We start from the raw sequence: 25,672 nt of genomic DNA on the forward strand, positions 1-25,672 counted from the left end.
CCACAGGCTGCATGTCCCTGGAGGCTGAGATTTACTCTGCGTCCTTAACACCCATGCCCGGCACATAATTAGATACCAATATATGTTTTTCTAATAGTACTAAATGAAAAGATAAAAGTTTAATTTGCCACACAGATGGACCTTGAAGGCATTATGCTAAGTGAAGTGAGTCAGACAGAGAAAGACAAATAGTGTACGATCTCACTTATATGTGGAATCTTAAAAAAATAAAATAAAAACCTAAACTCATAGGAAAAGAGATCACACTTGTGGTTACCACAGGTGGAGGGTGTGGGGAGAGGGGACTGGAGGAAGGTGGTCAACCAGTATAAACTTCCAGTTATGAGATAAGCACTAGTGATGTCATGTACAACATGATGACTTTACTTAACACTGACGTATGAAGTAGAAGAGTAAATCCTGGGAGTTCTCATCACAAGGAAAACCTTTTTTCTCCTTTCTTCTTTCTTTTAATTGTATCTATATGAGAAGATGGATGTTAGCTGATCCTACTGTGGTAACCATTTCACCATATTTATAAATCAAACCTTCACGCTATATACCTTAAACTTACACAGCAATGTACGGCATTTATTTCTCAATAAAACTGGAAAAGAAAAAGAGGTGGTTTTTTTTGTTTTGTTTTGTTTTTTTTAACGTGGGGATGAGGCACAAGATCTTAAAAACAGTTTTGGTTAATTTTTCATAAGCTCAACCCCATCTCAAAATCTTTAAGGCGAGAAATGACAGATGCCCCTTTTGTATGCCCACAAAGCACAAGCCCAGCCTCAGCAGGCAGGAGGCACTTGACTGATCGTCACTGGCTTCAACTGCAAAATGCTTCAGCAACTACTTCCCCTAACAGTGAAATACTTCCAGATTTATTTTTTTTTTTAATGAAACCAGGAATCATACCTTAGTCAAAAGTATTTGGAATCAGAAAAATCTTTCAACAGTCTTCTTGGATAGAAAAATGTTGGACTAGAAATCAGAAATCTGGGCTCTCTCCCAGCTTTGCCACTAACTGTGTGACATGACAGCAGTCCCTAAGCCTGCAGAGGCCCATTTCCTCATCTGTGAAATGGATGATTAAATGATGTCATTTTTAAAGGTCTTCTCATTTGTAGCTTCTGTGAATCTACAAGTTAACTCCACCTAGAAGATACATGATTTTTTAGGAAGGCAAATCCAAACCATACATATGCACGCACACACACGCACACACACAGAACAGTACAAGACTAAATGGTCACATAAGCTATGATATTAGTGCTCTAGAATGACAGAATTGCCCAGCGAGATGATACATTCAGAGCTGTCTACTCCCGTGGCTTCCTTTTTCTTCTGTGACATGAGTACACTTTGAAGAGAAGAGACTAGGTCTTAGTCTCTCCATCCCAGTGACCTGCACAGTGCCGGTGCCACAGCAGGCATTTATAAACGTCTGCTAAGCTGAAGTTGTGACACACCTAAGACCAGTCTTAGAGCCTGTGATAACCATATCGGGAGGCCTCTTGACTTCTTGCAGGAGAGAAACTTTTTTAAAAGAGCTAAAAGGCAAAACTAACCTGAGGGTGAACAGAAGAAGGATGACATGACGAGATATAAAGTTTTTTGTCAAAGGTGTGAACAGCAGAGTTCTGGAAAAGCCCACTGAAGAACCTGGTCTGAGAAGTCAACATGAGATTAATAAAGATAAAATCATCCGATTGACATGGTTTGTAAAACAGTGTAGTGACTAAGAAATATAAAACCCCTGGGATAATAAAAGCGTAGCAAGTAGAAGGTCAATGAACTAGAAGGATCACAGAATGAAAAGACTACCAGCGAGACAAGGAAGGAAAAGGAAAAGAGCTCCTCAAAACACAACAGAGTCTGCTTCACAAATGCCCTATAAATTCCAAAAATACACTCTCTTGGAGGCAAAATGAATTTTAAAAGATAAAACCTCAGAGGCAGACTAAATTTACTTGTAGTAAACATCACCTCATTTAGGAACACTGCATTTACATGCTTGAGGGCAGATATAGTGTTATTAGGTGCTTATGGTACTTAACTGGGCCAGAGGGAAGACTTTCTCTATGCTTACATTTTGTAAGTGGGGGAGGGGAGGGATGGAGGGAAGAAGAGAGGCATTTCTTTGTTGAACATTTCTGAAGGTGACAGTGCCAGAGCTATGTCAAAGCACTGACAGAAGTTAAGTCTCAAGGTTATGAATGCTCGATGAAACAGAGGACATTCAATAAAGGGTTGTTACAGTTTAATTAAAATAACAGCAGTATTAACTATGTCAGAAAGCCCAATCATGCCTCCAGGTAATCCACCACTTCTAGATTTGAAGTAAAGGTCCCAAATGTTCAAATTCAAAGCAAAGTGCTTGTGAAGTTTCTGTGAGTCTAAAATTATTTTGTAATCTATCCACTGCATCTTTATGAAGGAGTTAATAGCTCTGTAAAATGCCCTTCGCAGAATGCAGTTTTTGATGGGAGCCCTTTTATAAGCAGGAAAATGATTAAGCATTACAGTATTCACTTTATTGTTCCCCTCACCGCTGACAAAGTGCCAAAGTAACGTGGCAAGGACAGAGGAAGGGGTTTACTGAGTTCAGGGCCTCAGTCACATGGTTCATACTGAGAATACTCACTACTGCCTCACGACTATTTGCTTCCCTGGTGTGAGTATGTATTAAAGTCTCAAAATCAGTCATTCTCTGGAAAATTTTCTCAGACGAAACCAGGAACAACCAAGTGTAAACAAGATATAGAAGAAAAAAAATCTATAAAAATCTGAAAGACAAAGAAATAAGCCAAGACCTCCACGCCCATCCACAATACACCCGCACAGAACTCCCAGAGCCATGGGTTCCCTGCACCCACCTCTGTACAACTCTGTACATCCTCGCTCCAATGTACACTGGTTCTGTGAGCTAAGGCCTGCTGAGCTTTTCTTTACCCATTTATGAAATGGCAGCAACAATAATACCTGCTTTATAAGGTTGTTGTGAGGATTAAATGAAATAATCCATGGGAAGCATTTAGCAGGGTGTTCAACAAATATAAATGTTCAGAAAATGTCTGGGCTGTATTCCCTTCAAAAGGCTAGACCAACCTTTGGGACATAACTCCCAAACAGAAATAACCATACCTTTCTGCTTTTCTCCCAAACAGTAAACAACAGTATTTCAAGTTCTCCTCATACAAATAAAATGGCAACTGAGAAATAACCACCCTGATTATAGTCTCTAGGTTAAAAGGACTGAAGACAACACAAGGCAAAGATACTACTGTCTGAGACTGAATCAGCCAGAAAGCTTGAACAGAAAACAAGTAACACTTTTAGGTAATTCAAGGTCTTTCTGAATAATAAAAAGAAAAGAGCTAGAAAATACCATCTAAACTGAAAAGCAACACGGAATCAGATACAGAGTTGTTGTTTGTTCATTCTTTTCCAGAGTCTTAACCATACCAACTCATTCTCTGCACAGTATATTCACCAGCTCAACTAATTTCACAGAAAGCAGGATCCAAGACAGGGAAAAGCCAAACTAACCAAGAGGTCAGGAAATTCAGACTATTCCTACTATCAAACTTTTCTTAGCTTTTCTCTTACGCTGAGGCCTCACCTGATCCCAGTGGCACAGATCTCTAACTAGCCAGGAAAGCTTTTAAAAATCCCAATATCAAAGCTCAATATCAGAAAAAAAGGTTGGGAAAAGCAATTAGGAAATGCTTTTTCATCTATTTCTGACTCTAATCTATGCTCTCACTCCATTAATATTCTTTATACTCGAGGTTCAAAAGAAAGTAAAATTCAAACATAATTATTGTTCTTTATACATCACATCATTTTTAGTAGTTTGAGTGACAGGATTTCAAATATTAATTTATGGAATAGTAGTTAATGTTTTAGTTAAAACTCTTAAAATAATCAAAATACAAAACATGAGAACAGCATAGAATTGAAAGCAATAGTTAAATGTAAAAAAAAAAAAAATTCAAATAATTAGTAAGCTATTACCTAAGATGTAAAAATTGATCTTGCTTGTTTTGACACTTCTTCAAATCAAATAATTTTAATGTGAATGATCAGTCATAAATGCAAATTCTACCAAAAAAATATTTTTTGAAAAAGATCCAAGTAAGTTAGAAAATATGAGTTACACCAAAGCAGATAAATATTTGAACATGTCTTAAATATTGAACTACTAATTTATAAGTTCAATCTCAAAGCAGAAAAATGTGAATGAAGATTTTCAAAGTTAGGAGTTAAATGGACTGGCATCAATTTAGTTTTTTGTATCTGAAGATCTTTTCAAATTTTTATGTAATTTAATCTTAATATGGTAATTAACTATTGGCAAACATTTTCAAAGCTACTAAAACTAGAGTAAAATAATTAATCCTGTCAGTTTTATAAACTCTTTTCTGATACTTACAGATATTCTAAATATATAATAAGATCACAATTTCCTGGCATATTATGGTTTTTACGTGAATTTGTATTATACTAACAAATAATTAACAAACCTTTCCAAGACATGAAGGGGTCAAGAACAGACTCCTGGGCTTCCTTGGTGGTGCAGTGGTTAAGAATCCGCCAGCCGGGCCTTCCCCGCTGGTGGAGTGGTTGAGAGTCTGCCTGCCGATGCAGGGGACGTGGGTTCGTGCCCCAGTCCGGGAAGATCCCACATGCCGTGGAGCGGCTAGGCCCGCGAGCCATGGCTGCTGAGCCTGCGCGTCCGGAGCCTGTGCTCCGCAATGGGAGAGGCCACAACAGTGAGAGGTCCGTGTACCGCCAAAAAAAAAAAAAAACAAAGAATCTGCCTGTCATTGCAGGGGACATGGGTTCGAGCCCTGGTCCGGGAAGATCCCACATGCCGCAGAGCAACTAAGCCCGTGAGCCACTACTACTGAGCCCACGTGCCACAACTACTGAAGCCCGCGCGCTTAGAGCCGGTGCTCCGCAACAAGAGAAGCCACCGCAGTGAGAAGCCCGCACACCGCAATGAAGAGTAGCCCCCACTCGCTGCAACTAGAGAAAGTCCGCGCGCAGCAACAAAGACCCAGTGCAGCCAAAAATAAATAAATAAATTTTAAAAATTTGTAAATAAATAATAAAATTTAAAAAAAGATAGACTCCTGATTTTTATTACAGTAACTGCTGAGTCATAAAAGCTCACTATTACCAGTCTAACACCAAAAAACCATTGCAGAAAATGAATAGTGGATAATGGTAAGATATCAAAAACTGGTGACAACATATTTCTCTAGGCAATACTACCTTTCAAAACACAAATTTGTTCCACATCTAAAATAATTTGTAATTCATAGATATGAATTATTAAAACAATAAACATGACACGACTAAGTTTCTCTCCACCCTACAATGACTTTCCATTTTATGCCTAACACTAATTTTTAGGAATATTCTTTGAAATAAATAAATGCAAAGAAATACTATCAAAGATCACCAACAAATTATTGTTGAAAATGTGTTAGTATTTACATTCAAGTATGTATACAGCGCAGACTTTATCCTCTCAACTACCACTACTTAGAAAAGGGGAGGACACAGCCCTTTTCCCCCTTCTCCTCTGCCTTCTTCTTCTTTTTTTTTTTTTTTTTTTTTCTTTTTGCGGTACCCGGACCTCTCACTGCTGTGGCCTCTCCCGTTGCGGAGCACAGGCTCCAGACGCGCAGGCTCAGCAGCCATGGCTCACGGGCCCAGCCGCTCCGCAGCATGTGGGATCCTCCGGGACCGGGTCACGAACCCGCGTCCCCCGCATCAGCAGGCGGACTCTCAACCACTGCGCCACCCGGGAAGCCCTCCTCTGCCTTCTTTAAACTACCTTTTATCACTGTGTATAAACACAATGTGCCTGGAGCCCTGCCAACATTTTAATTTTTTTCATTTGCCCCCAATCTGGGGACAACTGGGCTACCTGCTGACTCTCTTCACCCAGCGTACTGGGCATGTGACACACACAGCACAAAGGGCTGTTGCTAGGTGGGGTGCCTGCGGCACGTGACTTGGACATGGATGGTCACCATCTGCGGGCACAACTCAGGCTGCTGGCGGGGCCCTGAGCAAAGGTGTAACTCAACACACTCTTAGGATAAAACAAGGCTACGTTTTATAATAAATTTCAGTCACAATATAGTGATTTCTTTATCTACACAAACTCGCTTAAATGGAGTTTACATCTTTTTTCTTCTAATTTTTAATTTTATCAAATTTTAGTCTAAATCAGGGGTTGGCAAACTTTTCTATAAAGGGCTAGATAGTAGATATTTTAGATTTGCAGCCCACACAGTCTCTGTCATAACTATTCAACTCTGTCCTTGTAACACCAAAGCAGTCACAGACCACATGTAAATGAAATGACATAGATGTGTTCCAATAAAACTTTATTTATAAAACAGAGAGGGTTGATTTGGCCCTCAGGCAGTAATTTGCTTTGCCAATCCCTGGGCTAAACCATCTTAGCAAACGTGAAATTTTAAAATTCCAAGTTGAAAAGAAGGCACAACAACAACAAAAAGCCAGGTCCTTATTATTTTAAAAAGCACCAAATTCAGATAGTTGTGCCAGAACAATTCCTTCCAGGCTTATTGCTAGCATAAATTAGAACAACTTCAGAACAACCTAATAGTAGCTGTCTAAACAAAAATAAATTTCTCTTACCTTAAAGTGGGCTTTGGTCAAGATTAAATGAAAAAATATTACTGGGGCATTTTTGCATGTAAAAGAGAAACAAAATAGATTGACTATTAGTCAGAATATGAGCTACATGAGTCATAAAGACAGATGGAGCAATGCATCTGTGAAAGAAAATTATATACAAGAAAGAGCATCTATCATTCAAGCCCTAGCTCCTCCTCATCCTGAAGCAGTTCTCTCTCCAACTCCCAAAAGCAATAAATTAGGATAATATGATTCTTTTTACAGTGGAGTCACTGACTGCTAATACCCCAGAAGTTTTCAGAATAAACTTCAGGTTAGATTGAAGGAATTATACATTTCTGCTGGTGGTGAGAGCAACACACTAGAACTTTCTCTTGAAAGTTCAATGTGATATGGACAACAGAAAAGATACTATACATTCCCATCTTTTCAATCCTAGACTTCGAATAAGAAGTCTTACACATGACTTTAATTTACAAACATTGGATTCTAAAGGAGGAAGTATGTCTATTTTCATCCTTATAAGCTTACTAAGTAAGGTATGATGTTAGGCAGGTAAATACTAATGTCTTTACAACTTCAGATAACTCCAGATGACAACCACTACTAAATTACTTTAATTTTTTAAATTACTAATTTAAAGATAACTGATGCACTTCAACTTGTTCTTCTACTCATGTGAACTGCCACTGGAATTCAGTGACCTGTGAATCTATTTGATATAAACAGAAGACTGGCCAAGAAAAGAAATCTCTGACAGAAGAATAATCATTCAAATACCACAAATCCTCTGGGATTCCATCTCCTTTATAGTGAAGTTTCAATTTAACAAACATGCATTAAGTGAAAAATTAGGTGAGGTGCTAGGGAAACAATGTGAATGAGCCTTTGGGAAGGCTGCACTTTTTTCTAAGGAGAGATTTAAGCAAATGATTACAGTAGAATATAGTACTAGGACATAAGAAGTATGTGCACCCTCATAAATAAATAGGAAAAACAACTCAAATGTGATATAATAGGCAACACACAAAAGAATACAAACAGTCAATAGATCAAAACCTTATTTGCGTATCAGATCAGTATATATGAGAAGATTAATAATATCCATCGTAAGTTGGAGGTTTGGAGAAACGGCCAGTTACTTATGCTGTTACTGGGTAACGTTTATGTAGGACAATTTGAAAAGACTGTTGTTCAAAACCGCATATTCTTTGACCTAAAAATTCCACTGGTTTTGATTTTTTGTCTGAGCAGAGGGTCGGTGCCCCTAACCCCTGATTAGTTCAAGGGTCAACTGTATTGCAGAAAAGGATATCCTTGAGTGTTGTAATTCACTTTTTCTTTCTGAATAAAGACAATATAAGTAGTTTGTTCCTATTAAAAAATAAATAAACATTTAAAAATAAAAGATAAAAATATATCCACCTATTCCTCTAAACAAAAAATAAAATAAACTTAAAAAAAAAATTCCACTGGTTTTGGTGAATGAGTAGACTAGTTTCACTGACAAAAGAAATATATTGGAATAAATTCACCTTCAGGAAAATGATAACATTAGTCTGATAAGATAAATTTCGATGCCCGTAAGATATTCAGGGAGAAATGTTTAGTAAACAGTTGGACATGTAATAACTAGCATTTACTCAGGATATAGTCTTACATACATTATTTCATTTAATTCCTCCAAAATTCCAAGGGGTATGTACCCAGTGGCAGGATCATGATTCAAACACAGCTCTTAACCCAAAGTTCTTAATCACTGTGCAATTCAGCCTCAATACATTTGGCACCTGGCAGAAATACAGATTTGCAAAAAAAAAAAGAAATCTTTTCTTAACTATTTATTCATCAGGAATTTATTGAGTACCTAATGTGGGACCTGGGTATACCATGAAAATAAAGTTACATTTTCTATCCTTAGGGAACCTAACAGAGACAGACATGAAAACAAAAAATTGCAATATGATATGACAGTACTAACAGAAATAGTTAAGAGGAATAATATTAACCCCAGAAGGAGAGAGTTGTCAATTCTGCAGTGGAGGAAGAGGCATCTAGAAAAGTTCTAAGAAAGGAAGACAACGCTTGACCATGATTTTGAAGAATAAGTTTAAAAAAAAAAAACAAAAACCTCCCATGGGCTTCCCTGGTGGCGCAGTGGTTGAGAGTCCACCTGCCAATGCAGGGGACACGGGTTCGTGCCCCGGTCCGGGAAGATGCCGCATGCCGCGGAGTGGCTGGGCCCGTGAGCCATGGCTGCTGAGCCTGCACGTCCAGAGCCTGTGCTCCGCAACGAGAGAGGCCACAGCAGTGAGAGGCCCGCGTAGAGTAAAAAAAAAAAAAAAAAAAAAAAAAACCTCCCAAGTGGACAGTGGAAGCAGGAAAGGAGAAGGAGGGCTGCTCTAGGAAAAGGCAGGAGCATAAATAGAAGCATCACAGCCCAAAACAGCATAGTCAGTTCAAAGAAGTGCATGTGGGTCATCAAACCCATTAACAGACAGTGCCCTTCAGCCATTCCAGTCTCTACTCCCCACCCGTTTCTCTAGATTTTGAACAGGATAAAGGAGATAGAAAGTTTTTGAATCTGTTGAGTCTCATTTGCCAAGGAGAAGATCCACTCTTCCAACCTATCCTTCAAACAGAGAATTGGAGAGGGAAAGAACAGTCTGCCCTGCCTATCAGGAGGGGCAGTGACACAGTGGCCACCCCTTCGAAAACAGCTCCCCACAGCACTGCTAATAACCTTACCAAGCCTTTCGTTTTCTCTGTGGCATTTATTACTACCTGAAGTTACGTTGTCTATTCATTCTTTTCTTTGTTTAGTGCCTGCATCCCTCATTAGAATGTAAGCTCCAAGTGGCCCGGGGCCTTGCCTCTTTTATTCACCACTGTATCTTCAGTGTCTGGCACAAGAAAGACACTCTGCAAGTATTTAATGAACAGCTTTATCTTGTCCAACATATAACAGATTACTTTAAAAATTAAAACAAATCAACATTTCACTTTTATAATACTCAGTATTTTAATATTTATAAATAGCATCCCTAAGCCCCCTAAATTTTTTTCTCACTGCAGCAAGTGTTTCAAACAAAGTATGTCTCCAAAATGAAAACCTAAAGAGTTTAACTCTGTTCTATTCACATGCAGATATTTCATTACAGTATCTCTGGACCTAAGAGAAGAAGCTAGCAATGATGGATAAAGTGTGATACCAACTACAAATTGATGTTTTGTTTCAAAGAAATATGCTAAGGAAAAATGGCAGGAAGCTATTCCATGCTTAAGGAAAAAGTACAAGTCCTGCTAATAAAACATATCTAAAGTAGAAAGAAAAAAGTGACCAATGTTATTAGAAAACAGGTAAGGCACGATACCACCAATTCTTAGAAATTAGTATCACTGATGATAGCTAACTCATAGAGATCAGGCCTTGCCAAAACTGTATATTATACAAAAGGTCTGAAAAGGAAGTTATCTTGGAATCTGTTTAGCCAACTGGCCATTTCACTTTAAGGTTCTTTTGAGCCACCAACCACTATTTTCAGAATCATAGGTTTCAGGCTCCTTGTGTCACAAATGGAATGGTCTTTTGCCATCATTTCAGGCGTCAGAAAGAAGGAGGGAACTAGTACTGCAAGTTTAGCCGTGCCATTACTAAAAGGTTTTGACACAAATAGCAGATCAGAACTCAAGAAGCAATTTCACAAGTCCAAATATTGTGAAAAGAAATTTTACTGTTCCTATGAATCTATTTCAAGACTAATAAAGGTTCAAATAAGACCTAAATGTTGCCCTGTCAAATCCATTTCTCAATATAAATGCCATGTAAAATTACACAACGAATCCACTCTAACCCTTTTTATATGCGAGTTAGAAAAAGAAGCCCTTAAATGTCTCTAGGGATACATTTATTTTCCTCAGCCAAGTGTTAACATGAATAAATGGAGGATTTACATGTAACCCCTAAAAGCAGATAGGCAGAAATTACCAACCATGCTATGACTTTTTAACTAAGCATTTTATTTAATCACACTTGCATAATAGGGCAATTTAAAGGGTACAATTATTTTAAAATCTGAGAAACAAAAAATTGTCCCTAATATTTTAAAGCAAACTTTCCAGGACTGTATATTCAAACAAATGTTTTAGTTTTTGCATGTTTTGGTGGGGTTTTTTTTGTTTGGTGGGTGCTGTTTTTTTCATTGTTGTCACTAGAAGTGACTAAACACTTTTCAACCAATACTACCATTTCTAAAAAATATTTTGTTCCACATATCTGGCAACTTTTGCAAAGTCAGTTTATAAACTGTCTTTTCTATGTACAAATGACATTACACTAAGAAAATGTGCATTTACTCATAGGCCAAAAACAGCATAATCAATGGGCTAAATGGTAAGATTCTTTTTGTTTGTATTAACTCTCATTGGTGGCTCAGCACCCCAGAACTGCACTCTCTTTCCTCAATTCCATCAGAGTCTGATTAATGAGATCTATTTCTCTGATAAGTATTCTTTAGAAAAAAGTGAATCAAGACTTAGTCAAAGACAGAACTTTTATAATTGCAAACCATATAACAGCCAGTCTGTGATGATCTGCATTACCATGTTATCAATATTATGAATTTAAAAAGTACACTCCCTTTAGAAAAATGAATCCCTTTGCCCATCCAGAGCTCTCCCGGGTCTATCTGGGGTCTGCTAACAGATTGGGGTCAACAACTGCACTACAACCTTCAGAAAGGCCTTTGGATTGGAACTGAGTCCCAGGATGTGCCCTGGGAGGAGTTGTTCAGCAGGTTTCAAAGCCTCTGTCAGGCCCCTCCACCTCTGAAAGATAAAGTTTTTACTGCCCTGAAGTCCTATAAGGCTTAAGATGGAGATTTCGAAGTCCCTGGTCTTAGCATTTGGACAGACCTGTTGTTAGCTCTTGGTAGTAGTGTGTGATATTGCATTTGGGCAGAGACAAGTTCTCAGCCCAGGCCCCAATTCTCTATGGGCAACATTCTGTTTTGAGCACTTGAATATGTGGTTTACAAAATTAAAATCCCAGTGTTCTTACCAAAAAAAAAAAAGGGGGTTTCTCTCCTTTTATTTTACTCTAAAAATAAAACCAACACTTCTTCACATACAAACAAGATAAAGGTGACAAGGTACAAGGTCTCAACTGATCAAATAATGAAATGGCCATAAGACCAATAAGGAAATGCATCTCAAATACTTAACAGTTAATGTTTATAATGAAATTTAATCAAGTGAAGTTAATAGGACACCTTAAGAAAAATGAAAAGCAGAAAACAAAAAACTTCATGCCAAGAGTCAAAGATTCAAATATCCTGAAGTTGTTTTCACCAGTCAGTTATATTCTAGTCTGCCAAATACTAGGCCAAATGGCCGATGTCATGTAACTGCCTCTAACATCCTCACATTCCAACTTCACTCACAAATCAGGAAATGGTTTACAAGTCAACCTATGCTTTTAGGCTCAGCACAGTTCAGCTACCTCTAAAAGCACCCCTTTTTTTTCCACTATACAACTCACAAGAGATAAGCAAAAACAAGAAAGCAATACCATTCATTTGCCCACCAGCCGAACATAAAGCACCCCTATTAACACTCCGATGTATTGTAATGGTCACCTGCTAAAGCTTCTTTTCTTTCAAACATTCTCCTTTATTCCCCCTCTTCCTTCCACTTACCTCCCTCCTAAATATTTCAGCATTGAATTATCCAGATAACCATTATACCCTCATCAAGAAAACACCTTTCTGAAGGAGCAGAGCACAGTGGCATTCTTGAACAGAATCCCTTTAGCTCTCTGGTGAGAAGCACCCCTACTCCTGTATGCACGGGCCCTGCCTGCCTCCGCTGGCCTGGAGCACTGGAATGACCACTGAAGCTCTTTCCAGTGTGCGATGCTACATGCAAAACATCACTTACTGTGCCGGGCAGGTGACTTCTCTCGTTCTTCCCATTCTGAGAGCTGCTGTTCTTGAGCTTCTTTTTCTTTTTGGCTGTTTCTTTGTGCTCTTTCTGTTTGTTCTGCACTTCAATGAGAACTGAAATAAAGCTGTTCTTCACTTCCTTTTCAAACTCCAGTTCATCTCGCAGGGCCAGCTGCTGCACCAGCTCTTCAGAGTACTCCTTGATGGCCGTCTCAATTTCTTCCAGCAGTTCATTTAATTCAGATACGGACAGCCTTTTCACTCCTATGACCAAAAAGCAAAGCACAGCAGACACTAAGACCAAAATGTTTCAAGGCAGCACAACAAGGTGTTTAATGCCAAAGAGCAAAAAATCGTATTCTAAGTAATTAAATTGTTCATGATCTTCTCAGAGTCCTCAAACTTCTGGTGGGCAGGTCTGAGTAGAGGTAGGTGGGCAAAGTTACTTCTCAAATGGCTGAGAAGAAAAGTATAACAAAATTTTTTTGTCTAAAAATCAGTAAAGCTATTATACTCCAATAAAGATGTTAAAAAAATCAATCATTCCATGAATAGTAGTTCAGTCAAGACTTAATAAGCTTGTAAAAGAAAAAGAACAAACACAAAAGCAGAGGAAGGGTACAGAAAATACCTGCTGACAAGAAATCACAAGCAACTTAGCAGGGCTCTGGGATACTTCTGAAGAGAAGAGAAGGCAATTTGAAAGAATTAAGCTAAATACATATTTTTTATTAATTTTCACTGGAGTATAGTTGCACTTTTTTGTTGTTGTTGTTGCACTGCGCAGCATATGGGATCTTAGTTCCCTGACCAGGGATCAAATTCGCAACCCCTGCATTGGAAGGCAGAGTCTTAACCACTGGACCACCAGGGAAGTCCTGGAGTATAGTTGCTTTACAATGTTGCGTTAAGCTAAATATATATCTAAACACATATGCCCCAATGTGTGAGTTTTATTGAGAATTGGGAAGATGAAGGGAAGAATATTCCCTGAAACCCCCTTTCAGTTTTTTCTCAGCACTTCCCTTTATGTGAGAGGACATCATTGAAGTTCTAACCCTCAGTACCTCAGAATATGACTGTATTTGGAGATAAGGTCTTCAAAGAGATAAAGTTAAGATGAAACCATTAGGGTGGGCCCTAATCCAACGTGACTCATGCCCTTAAAAATGAGAAGATTAGGACACAGATACACATAGGAAAGTCCATGTGAGGACAGAAGGAAGAGGCCTCAGAAGAAATGAGACCTGCTTAACACCTTGATCTCGGACTTCTAGCCTCCAGAACTATAAGAAACAAATTTCTGTGGTTTAAGTCGCCCAGCCTGTGATACTTTGTTACAGCAGCCCAAGCAGACAAATACAGTATTCAAAGGTGAGTATGACACAGTCCCTGAGCAATGATGAATATATGCGTCGAGTATCACTGGAAGGCAGGTAAAGGGTATATAACCCAGCCTGTGAGAGCCAAAGACTTCTGGAGATGGTCCCACTACACGGCTGAGGTATACAAAAGCACAAAGAGTACTGATGTAAGTCAGGCTTCTTACTCTCTTCATAACTGCTTGTACTAGACCTCTTAAGAGTTTGAATTTCCTGGGAAAGCATTGAAAGCCGATCTGACTGGGTGGGTGTTTCATCATCTTCTGGGTCTGGTGACTCCTGCATCATTTCTTCGATTTCTTCAATCACCTTCCAAAATATACAAACCACTGTTAATTAAATACACATAGGAAAAATGACCCACCTGTAACATGGCACTCATCTGAAGCAACCACAGTAGAAGTACACTAAATTCTCCATTAACCAACAGTGTGCAGGAGTCGGTGTTCTCAATAACAAAAATTGACTGTAAGAGTACACATGGTTTATCAAAAAAAAAAAAGTTACAATACACTAAACACAAAAATAAACAAAATATGATTTAATATGTCCATCAGGATTCAGTAGGCCCTATCAGATCTTGTAATGTCTGAGAAACAATGCTACAAACACATATATAATCTACTTCAGACATGCCAGAACCAGATCATAGTTAAAAGAAAGCAAGCGACAGAAGATTTACCATATACCACACCAAGTGCCCAATCTAAAGCTATTTAATGAAACTGACATAAAATTTAGAAAATACAACAGTGTAAAAAAATTTATATGAAAAGCAAGAAATTACCTCTATGGTAGCAAAATTTTCCTTTAACAGCAGGAAAAGAATTTCATATATTAATTCAATGGAAAATAAAGGTATATTTAATAATTACTTTAAATGTAGAAGTTTAAAGAGGAAAAAAAAGCTACACGAAAGCAGGAAAATTTCAGAAATATATCTGCTTTTGAAACAATGATCCACTGTCATACGCTGTGTCGCTCAAATCTTACAGCAGTTTCTTGTCCTGTTCCAAATTCCAGAAGTTGAGAAGGATACAGAACTCAGTGAAAATTGGCTATTTACAATAGCCAAAACATGGAAGCAACCTAAGTGTCCATCAACAGATAATCGGGTAAAGAAGGTGTGGTATATATATATACAATGGAATATTACTCAGCCATAAAAAAGAATGAAACAATGCCATTTGCAGTAACATGGATGGACCTAGAGATTATCACAATAAGTGAAGTACGTCAGAGAAAGAAATATTATATGATATCACTCATATGTGGAATCTAAAAAATAGTACAAATGAACTTATTTACAAAACAAACAGACTCACAGACACAGAATACAAACTTATGGTTACCAAAGGGGAAGGGGAGAGGGAGGGATAAATTAGGAGTATGGGATTAACAGATGCACACTACCATATATATAAACTAGATAAACAAGGATTTACTGTATAGCACAGGGAACTATATTCAATATATTGTGATAAATTATAGTGGAAAAGAATCTAAAGATACAGATATATACATACATATATAAACAAATCACTTTGCTGTATACCTGAAACTAACACAATATTGTAAATCAACTATACTTCAATAAAAATAATTTTTTTAAAAAATGGACCTAAGAGTTTAAAAAAACTATTTAAAATAATACAGCATGAATCATCGAGCCTAACGTATAACACTTAGCACTAAGGAAAAACAGGTAAACCTGAGCGAGTGGGGATTATGCTAATTAGTACGAAGAGTTTCCAAAATAGGCATTTTAAACAGGAAAATGAGACACTGAAACAGGCTACAGAATCTGTTTCTCTCGGTCCTTTTTTTTTTTTTAATTTATTTACTTATTTATGGCTGCGTTGGGTCTTCGTTGCTGTGCGCAGGCTTTCTCTAGTTGTGGAGAGTGGGGGCTACTCTTCGTTGCAGTGTGCAGGCTTCTTGTTGCGTTGGCTTCTCTTGTGGAGCACGGGCTCTAGGCACGTGGGCTTCAGTAGTTATGGATCATGGGCTCAGTAGTTGTGGCTCACGGGCTTAGTTGCTCCGCGGCATGTGGGATCTCCCCAGACCAGGGCTCGAACCCGTGTCCCCTACATTGGCAGGTGGATTCTTAACCACTGCACCACCAGGGAAGTCCTCTCTCAGTCTTAAAAGCAGAGATAGTTTATGGTTTTCAGGCAGAGCATGGAGGAGACAATAAACTTTCCCTGGAATATCAGGCTGTGCCGCACTCAGCCCTCTAACTTACTATCTTGTTTTTAAGCACCATGCTCTTTCCAAGCTTCAGACAATCCAACCACAAATATGACTAAGGAGCATCAAAATGACATATTTTTAACATACTCCTCCCAATCTTGCCACAATACCTCTCTTTACTGGCCTTGTCTTTCCAGCCTAAAAATACAGTGTGGTAGAACTCACAGTCCCAGTAGCCATGGAACACTTGACTTCACGAAGAACCTCTTGCACCACAGTTTGACAATACAGCAGAAGTGGGAAGAGTATTCAGAAAATGAGAAAGCTGATTCAACTGGTTTTAAATAAATACAGGGTTGACATTATTAGAGCATTCCACAGGACTAATGCTCACTTCTTTCCTGGATACACAGTAAAGACTTCTGATAAGTGCTAATGATTTCTACATGGGTTTTAGAGAAACTAGATAATTTCTGCACAGACATAGTTTGCCCATGTCTGGTTAAATGTAAAGAAAGAAGAAAATTCACAGGATTTTTTGATTCCAGTGTAAGCAATAACCCTCTTTTAAAGTAACCCACTGTACTGTTTTAACAATGCTTATCTTGGAAAATTGCATATATTGAAAAATCTTCCCAAGTAACATAATCCAACTGCTTCAGATTACATATACTTTCTTCTTTCCTCAGGAGAAAACTGTTAAGCCTGTATTACCAGAAAATACAATAGAAATAAGTAAATTCCAACACCCCATCACTTATGGCCACAATAAGAAATCGTTTTTCAGCCAAGGATCCCTTCCCTTGATGGATGGGATTCTCCTTTGTACCTGGTCTGCCGTGAAGAGGGGCTCGTCGTTAACGCAGGAGACGATGATTGAATGCATATCCAGCTGTTCTCGCAGCTCCTCATCGTCTGAGGTATCAAAGAGCAAGCTGTCACTCGTCTAAAAACAAAAACTACCCACCGTTAAGAGGAGGACATTCTGATCACAACTAAGTCGAAGCATCTGCGTAAAGGAGGCTGCAGAGGGAAGCATCTGCTGAGAGCTTCAAAAGGCAGATATTATTACAGCTGCTGTGTACCAGGCAGTGTGTGAGGTGCTCTGCATAGCCATCTCAAACAGAAATGAGAGGAATGTAGAATAAATATGAATTAAGGTGCTGTATATATCCCCTCTTGCCCAAACAGACACACACTTAGCTATTTATTCCAAGGGGAAGAGTGTCTAGGAAGTACAAAAATATATGGTGTTCGATAGCAATTTATAGGGAATTATAGCAAATGGGGGCGGCGGGAGACAGGGGCAAATGTTATTTAATTAATGATCTAATAGGAAGATTAGTATATGTACAATTTCCACAGAAAACATAGAAGTTAGTTTGCAAGTAACTAACTTTAACAGAGTAAAAGATAAGTAATCAACTCCCTGGCAGATGGGAACTGTCCACGCGGATCATACTGAGCCCTCCAGTTGAAAATCTATCTCTTCTTCCAAAAAAGAGTATTTCTAGGTTCCAAAAATATCTTTAAACCAAACTATGCTGGAGATTTTCTCTTTGCCTTACTACCGTTTCTCTCCCCAATCGTGCCCCCGGAGGCTGACCTTTATGGGCTGCATCAAAGGATGCCCTTGGCTTCTGGCTTCCAGGTGGGTTAACACACTGGTAGACACTAGCAGGAGACTGGAAGGCAGGAGGGGAAGGGCTGGGCATTTATTCTGCTGTCTCCCTCCCTACCAGATTCCAAAGGCTGCAGCTCCTGTCAAGCTGACCTCTCCCCCATAGCTACTCTCCCCAGGTTCTGGAAACTTCTCCCTCTCCTTACCTCTCTTCATGCCTAAGGGTGCTAAAGGGCTGCCTGCTGTTGCCACCACCAGGGTATTGCACCATGTCTACCTCATATGGTGTCTCTTAACCTGCCCACATGAATATCAACAGCCCCTATAATAATGACCTCACCTTTACTAACTATAAAGGCCTGACCTAGAAAACCCAGCAGATTAAAATGGACAAGTGATCATCTATCCATCATGACATGACCATTCAGACGATGAAAAGAACAAATTAGAACTCTGTTCATCAGAAGGAGTGGCACACTGAGTTCCCAAAGAACAAATGGGCAACTAGGAACTACGTAAGAAGCAACCGTGTAGTTCTAGCAGAGAGTACATAATTTAAAATATATATATTTTACCTGGGAAAATTATTTACCAGTACAGAGGATATATATAAAAATTGAAGGTACAGTTGGATGGACGTAGGTCCCTACTGCCTCCCTAGCTCCTCACAGGTCTGAAGTTTAATGGTGAATACACCCCACAGAATAAGAAACCTGCAGGTGAGAAGTGCAAGGAAAAACACTGACGTGCTGCCTTTCATAACATTAGGCTGGGAGGGGGGCCACATCAGCACTCCAGCTCTATCTGCTACCACATACTGCAATGCCATGCTGCACCACGGGGATGACACGCCCCCACATTAGATTTCTCACTGCACCATCAGGCTAGGAAAGGCCTGGACATGGCCTTCAACATATGAAATTTCAAAAAGCTGTGTGGGGGAAGGAAAAAAACCCTAAAAGCTTCCAGAGAGAAAAAACCATCACATTAAAAGGATCAGAAACCAACACGTCATTTGAATTCTCAACAGCAACAACAGAGAATTAAAAAACCAATGCAATTTCCACGTTTCAATAAATTCCACCCTAGAATCCTATATCCAGCTAAACTAACAATTCGGTAGGGGGTTAGAATAAAGAGATTTTCAGACATTCAATTTCTCAAAGAATGTACCTCTCAGGTACCCTTTCTCAGAAAACCACGCAGAGTATGTTCCATTAAAACCAGGAGGAAAACCAAAAAAGGAAGCAGACATAGGATCTAACACAAGAAAGAGATGAAGGGAATTCTTATAATGACAGTGAAGTAAAGATCCCAGAATGATGACTGTGGAGCTAAACTAGTGAGTAGCCAGTTCAGATTAGAATTGTTGCTGCAGAAGGAATTAAGAAAAGCATGAAAGAAAAAGAGAAAGAAAGCCTGACAGATTACCTAGTGTGTTTCACTTACTAAAATGACTTTTATGGCTCTGTTGAGGTTGAATTAGTGAGCTAATGATAACCTAAATCAACCACAAAAAGGCAATTATTACTACCTTAAGAAAAACAAAAAAACAAAAAAAAAGAGGACACGCAATCATAAAATGTACTTAAATGTGAACATTTATATAGTCAATAGAGAGCTTCCCTGGTGGCTCAGTGGTTAAGAATCCACCTGCCAATGCAGGGGACACGGGTTCAAGCCCTGGTCCAGGAAGATCCCACATGCTGCGGAGCAACTAAGCCCGTGAGCCACAACTACTGAGCCCCTGTGCCACAACCACTGAAGCCCGTGCGCCTAGAGCCCATGCTCCACAATAAAGAGAAGCCACTGCAATGAGAAGCCCGCACACCGCAATGAAGAGTAGCCCCCACTCGCCGCAACTAGAGAAAGCCCGCGAGCAGCAACAAAGACCCAACGCAGCCAAAAATAAATAAATTAATTAATTTTTAAAAGAAAGGTCAATATGAATTATGAAGGTTAATATAACCAAAAATTTTGACATAATTATATTGGGAAGATGAGGGAAGCAAAAGTTTTTGTGAGGGTTGTGGTTGGAGGGCTAGAGGGAAGACTTTGAGAGTGCTAAACCCTCATCCTCTGGGTAGAGAGTAAATGAATAAAGTCTAAAGTTGAATAAAATCAAGTAAAATGATAGGAGAATGTTATCTGCTGGATGAAAAGTTGAAGTAGTTGAAAGCGGTTGCCTCTGGTAAACGGAAGTCAAGCATTATGAGGTAAGTAGGGCAGAGGCTGCTTTTTCATGTTAAGTCCTATAGCTTTAGTTCACTTTTTTAAACTAGACAGTTATCCTGTTAATAAGAAAGGAGAAAGGTCAAGAGATGTGGCTCTTGATGAGAGAGGATGTTTGATTTCAAGATAGTAGAAGTGGAGATGAAAAGTGCCACACGAGGGTGTACGATGATGTAGAGTACCTAACAATTACATTCACTGATCCTAAAACTTCAACACCCTCCCCCAAAATCACAACTCTATGTTGTGACTTGAGGACCATAGTTTTGTCTTATTTTTCCCCCTTATACCAAGTGAAAGTTTTAATTTTAAAATTACTCCTAAGGCAGCCATTATTATCTTCTGTTTCTACTCTTGAAGATAAAAAGGTGCATTAAACAAAGTCCCTGTCCCTGAAGAAATCCTCATGATAGAAGGAAAAACACGGCACAGGGGATGTTCCTAAGGCAAAATGATTCAGAAGCATTCTATCACATAAGCATGATCAAGAATGGCACTGGATTTAGAACAGGTTTACAGCTATTGCCAACACACGAGTGATACCAATAAGCCATTAGAATAAATTTCCATGACAACAGAAATAATGATCCCAGACCATCTTTCCAGAGAGGGAGCCAAGCCCATTCCCCACAGAGATGGCATATGCTAAGGGCTGGAATCCCTTTCGGGCTTTGAAAACTAACCTTGGCTGTCATGGGTATCATCATTCACGCTCCCATTCGGCATCAATGTGCCTCTTTGCCAAGCATTCCCATCACTCCTTCCTATGCCAGGTTTAGATACAGAGCCATGGTTCTGTTTCCCTCTATAAAACTGAAGCTGCCTCAAATGGAAAAAATGTGCCCATGTAAGAACTTGGAATGTACCAGTTGCCTTCCTCTAGAAAAGACCCATCAAATTTAGAAGTGTGCCATCTTAAACATCAATGAAAAAAACTTAAAAACAAATCTAGGGAACTATGGTTTCCTGTTTTCCTCATCCTAACGAAAAAGAAACCTCTTCCCCTTTTGTCAAAAATTTCATATAGGGGACTTCCCTGGTGGCACAATGGTTAAGAATCCGCCTGCCAATGCAGGGGACAAAGGTTCGAGCCCTGGTCCGGGAAGATCCCACATGCCGTGGAGCAACTAAGCCCGTGCGCCACAACTACTGAGTCTGCGCTCTAGAGCCTGTGAGCCACAACTACTGAACCCACGTGCTACAACCACTGAAGCCCATGCTCCACAATGAAAGAAGCCACCGCAATGAGAAGCCTGCGCGTCACAACGAAGAGTAGCCCTCACTCACCTCAACTAGAGAAAGCCTACGCGCAGCAACAAAAACCCAACACTGCCAAAAAATAAATAAATAAAATAAATTAAAAAAAAATTTCATATAGACACTGTTATACAACTGGAATAATCTAAAGAATGCTTCTGGGGCTTCCCTGGTGGTGCAGTGGTTGAGAGTCTGCCTGCCGATGCAGGGGACACACGTTTGTGCCCCGGTCCGGGAAGATCCCACATGTCGTGTAGCGGCTGGGCCTGTGAGCCATGGCCGCTGAGCCTGCGCGTCCGGAGCTTGTGCTCCGCAACGGGAGAGGCCACAACAGTGAGAGGCCCGCGTACCACAAAAAAAAACAAAAAACAAAAAACACAAAAAACATTAATTATATGCTACCTAATAACATGGTTGCTTCTTATGTCATACCTTGTTCTTCAGGAACTTAATGTGTGCTATTCATTCCTGAGGACTAGACTTCTCATCTCAGTTGTATTCATCACCTGGGTAGTCATGTCAAGACAGACAGATGTTAGATGATCACTTGTCCATTTTAACTTGCTGAGTTTTCCAGGTAAGGGTTTCACAACCAGTACTAGTACTAAACTCCACATCATTACTAATCACTACCCTTGGCTATGCCATTGCTCTGGCATTGAAAACAGTCAAAAGGCAGATAAAGGGAGTGACGTCCCCAGAGGTAACCAAATAACAATATTCATTGAAACTGGATTAGAGTGTTCCATTCATGCTACTAATGTACTTCCCTTTGAAACTATGAAAAGATCTCTTCTCTACTATTTTTTAATATGTCAAACAAAAAAGTACTCATTGACTGGCTATTGTGGATTCAATACTATGTTAAATAATATAGAAAACATTTTTAAAACACTTTCCACCATGGTGTCTGAACTTATATAGCCTCACTGATGAGATTATTCATTTGTTCACTCAACAAACATCTGTCTTAGTAATCAGTATGTGCCAGGCACAGTGGTGGTTACTGAAAGACAAATACAAAGATACCTACCAGGAGGTTACAATCTAATGACAGACCCAGATATATAATAAAAGAGAACACAAATAATGATTTGAGACACGGACAAAGCGCTGTGAGGACCAGCTTGCAGGAGACTAGGGGGCTAAATTCTGTGGGACAGATAAGTCCTTTACGATTTTCACACCCCAACAAGCGTAACCGATTCCCACAGAGAGGAGTGCATTTTCCTTCCGTGCCAGGATTGAGGCCATGGCAAAATGACCATCTGTCAGAGACACTGTAGATGGGAATTCCCCCCAAATGAGAGACTGGATTAAGTGTCCTTTAAAGTCCCTTCCAACTCTAAAATTATATAATTCCATGAGATCAGCAAAGGCTAAAACAGTAATAGGAAGCTTCAGAGAGGAAGGGAAACTTGAACTAAGCCCAGAATGATAGCTAAGATGCAAATAAACACAAGACAGATCATAAAATATTTTGTTTTATTCCTTTCCCTAAATGTATGTCAGGTCAGCCTGCAAAACAGCTTAAGGGGATTAATAATTGGAACAAATAATAAATCCTATATCTACTAGAATACAAAGAAATATAGTCAGAATTATATATTTTATGAGAAAATAGTAGGGAGCAAGCTTTTCTGAATCACATTTTTAAGAAAATCATTTCAGAAAATGATTTAAAATACTCACAGCCCTACTGCATTATACTCCCAGTAATTGCACAAATACACTTAATGAAATACAGAGCATGCTAAAAGACCTGGCATGAGCTTACACTGCTATTTGATGAAGAATTTAAAGAGTCAGGCCCTGAAACTCCCATTTGGCCTCGTTTCTCATCAGTTTTAAACCACACTGTGATTTTCCACTTAAAGCAATTCTCTTCGTTTTTCTGTCCGCCTTGTTGTCCTATCACCTGTGCTCACACTTCTTACTCAAGGTGTCTTCACTTTCAGTTCCAAGACATATATAGAAGCCTCCAACAGTTAGCCAAGAACACATTAAAAAGCCAAGAACTGAAATCTTTTAAAGGTTCCCCAATGTTCACAGAGAAACACAATCTTCAGACGATATGTCACATCTAGCAAGTCATTAAATTCTTCAGAAAGTTAACTCTCTGTAGATATTCCAGTACCCTCTATATATTAAATCAAAGGCTAGGGTTCTTACTGACTGTTCTCAGCACATCAAAATTGTTATTTAAGCTGGAAAAAAATGCTGATCGTTGCTGTTCATACACAGGTGATGAAAATTTACCTAAACATAAAAAAGTTGAGTGTGTGCTGGGGAAGAATTGGAGGGAAGTGCTAGCAAGCTGACAGTAGCAGAACCGAGATGGCAAAAGAGGGCCACTCCAATTGCCATAAGCTTGGAAATAAGAAGCAACTCAACCAATTGTGGTTAAACAGAAATGCTACTTTTTAGCTCCATTATGAGAATCAGTTATTCAGAAACTACTGGTGCAATTCCTAACTTACCCTTTTTTCTGAGAGGTTCAGAGTAAGCAAATGCAAGGTCCTAGTATGGGATGACTTCCAGTCTACAGGCATTACATTTCCGTAATTATCTGTCAGGGCATTCCAAATCCTTAAAAAGAAGAAAACTACAATCAGTGAAACTTAACATTCTGTACGTCATTATTAAACAGATACCTAGTACTACAGTGAAAGAGAGAACAAAAAGCATCAGAGCAAAGAAACAGGAGGCTATTGTTTCTCAGAAAAGCATCAACAAAGTAGAGGCTCCAGGGCTTCCCTGGTGGCGCAGTGGTTGAGAGTCCGCCTGCTGATGCAGGGGAAACGGGTTCGTGCCCCGGTCCGGGAAGATCCCACATGCCGCGGAGCGGCTGGGCCCGTGAGCCATGGCCGCTGAACCTGCGCATCCAGAGCCTGTGCTCCGCAATGGGAGAGGCCACGACAGTGAGAGGCCCGCTACCGCAAAAAAAAAAAAAAAAAAAAAAAGTAGAGGCTCCAGAATAAGACAAAAGAAAAATCCTATCATTGGGCCTGACAAGAAGTCCTGAGGGAAGGTGACAGGACATAGAAAACTCTCACAAAGTCGAGAGCTGACATTTCCACTGTATCGTGTGCCAGGCTCTAAGTAAGCAATTTACATATATTCTAAGCAATTTACATACATTAACTCATTTAATCCTCAAAAACAGTATTATGAAGAACAGTTATTATCCCCATTTGACAGACAGAAACTAAAGCACAGGAAGGTTAAATAATGTTTCTCAAGCCCAAAGAGGTAGTAAATACACTGTGCTTTATACTTATTTTTCTCTTGTAACTTCCGAACATATAGACTATTTCATAGAATGAATAATCTCTCTCTAACCAAAGAGAAAGAATTTTCTGGAGAAAGAATTCAGTCTCAATGTGAGACTAGGGTTTAATATCTAATTTATAATAGGCTAAGACTAAGATAAGATGAAAAGGGAAAGAAAGGGAGTTCACAATAAAATGCAGATTATACCCAGTGCAGTTACCCTTCCTTATTATCAAACAGCATTTTGGGGAGGCAACAGGGTAAAATGAAAAGGGTACTGGACTAAATTCAGAAAACAGAGTTGTCTACATTCATCCTCAATGTGTCTTTGACTATGTCCCTTAACCTCTGTAGGTATTAGCTGGACTTTTTAAAATGAGAAGCTTGGACAAGAATAGCAGACATTCCTTCCAGCTCTATTACTCTAAGCATTAATTCAAATGAGTTGTATTGAGAAAAGTCCCAAACCACAATGGAAAAAGGACTGCAAACTCCAATTTCATGACCAAAATTCATTTCAGTCCCAAAATATTAACCAGCATTTTTGTTAAATGACATTATATGAAAAACATGAGTTCAGAAATATAAATGAGATGAAATTTAATTAGGGTAAGTAAAGTTAAACACTACACATATAAGCTACTTAATGGCCAGAGATACTCACATAGAAGTCATAAAGAAAAAAACAACAAAAAAAACACCACCCTAACATTTATAACAGGTATCCAATTGTGAATAAGCCACTAAAAAATTGGGTGGGTCTCTTTTCCAAGCATGTAAGATACTAGGATACAAAAACAAGACCACCAGGGACATAAAAATAAGAATGCAAGCTTTAAAATAGAGAAACAACATACTGATTTAATGAATTGGGATTTGGTGCTAAAGAGAAGAAGCAATGTGACCACAACTGCCAAAAATCCCAAAATGATGTTTGGCTTTGGAATGCACATTGGCCGCAATGAAAATGTGAACCCAAAAAGCTCTAGAAAACTGGCTCATTTACCCAGAAAATCTCCCATATGCATGGTTCATTCCTATCCTCCTCTCTGCAGGAATCATCTCCTCTAATGCCAGTATGCTCAAAT

General features: G+C 39.1%; 1 protein-coding gene across 2 annotated transcripts in view; it reads right to left on the minus strand.

Moving 5' to 3' along the window:
* FEZ2 (fasciculation and elongation protein zeta 2) overlaps positions 1–25,672 on the minus strand; it is a gene marked incomplete at its 5' end in the record, with an annotated part of 42,789 nt that overhangs the window by 14,385 nt on the left and 2,732 nt on the right. For both annotated transcript variants that reach the window (XM_082851414.1, XM_082851415.1), the window contains 4 exons: positions 12,622–12,890; positions 14,176–14,317; positions 17,031–17,147; positions 23,792–23,900. In XM_082851414.1, coding sequence (XP_082707540.1) covers positions 12,622–12,890; positions 14,176–14,317; positions 17,031–17,147; positions 23,792–23,900 — 637 coding nt within the window. The remainder of the gene's footprint in view (positions 1–12,621; positions 12,891–14,175; positions 14,318–17,030; positions 17,148–23,791; positions 23,901–25,672) is intronic.

Source organism: Leucopleurus acutus (assembly GCF_964270905.1).
Source record: "Leucopleurus acutus genome assembly, chromosome: 12".
Lineage (NCBI taxonomy): Eukaryota > Metazoa > Chordata > Mammalia > Artiodactyla > Delphinidae > Leucopleurus > Leucopleurus acutus.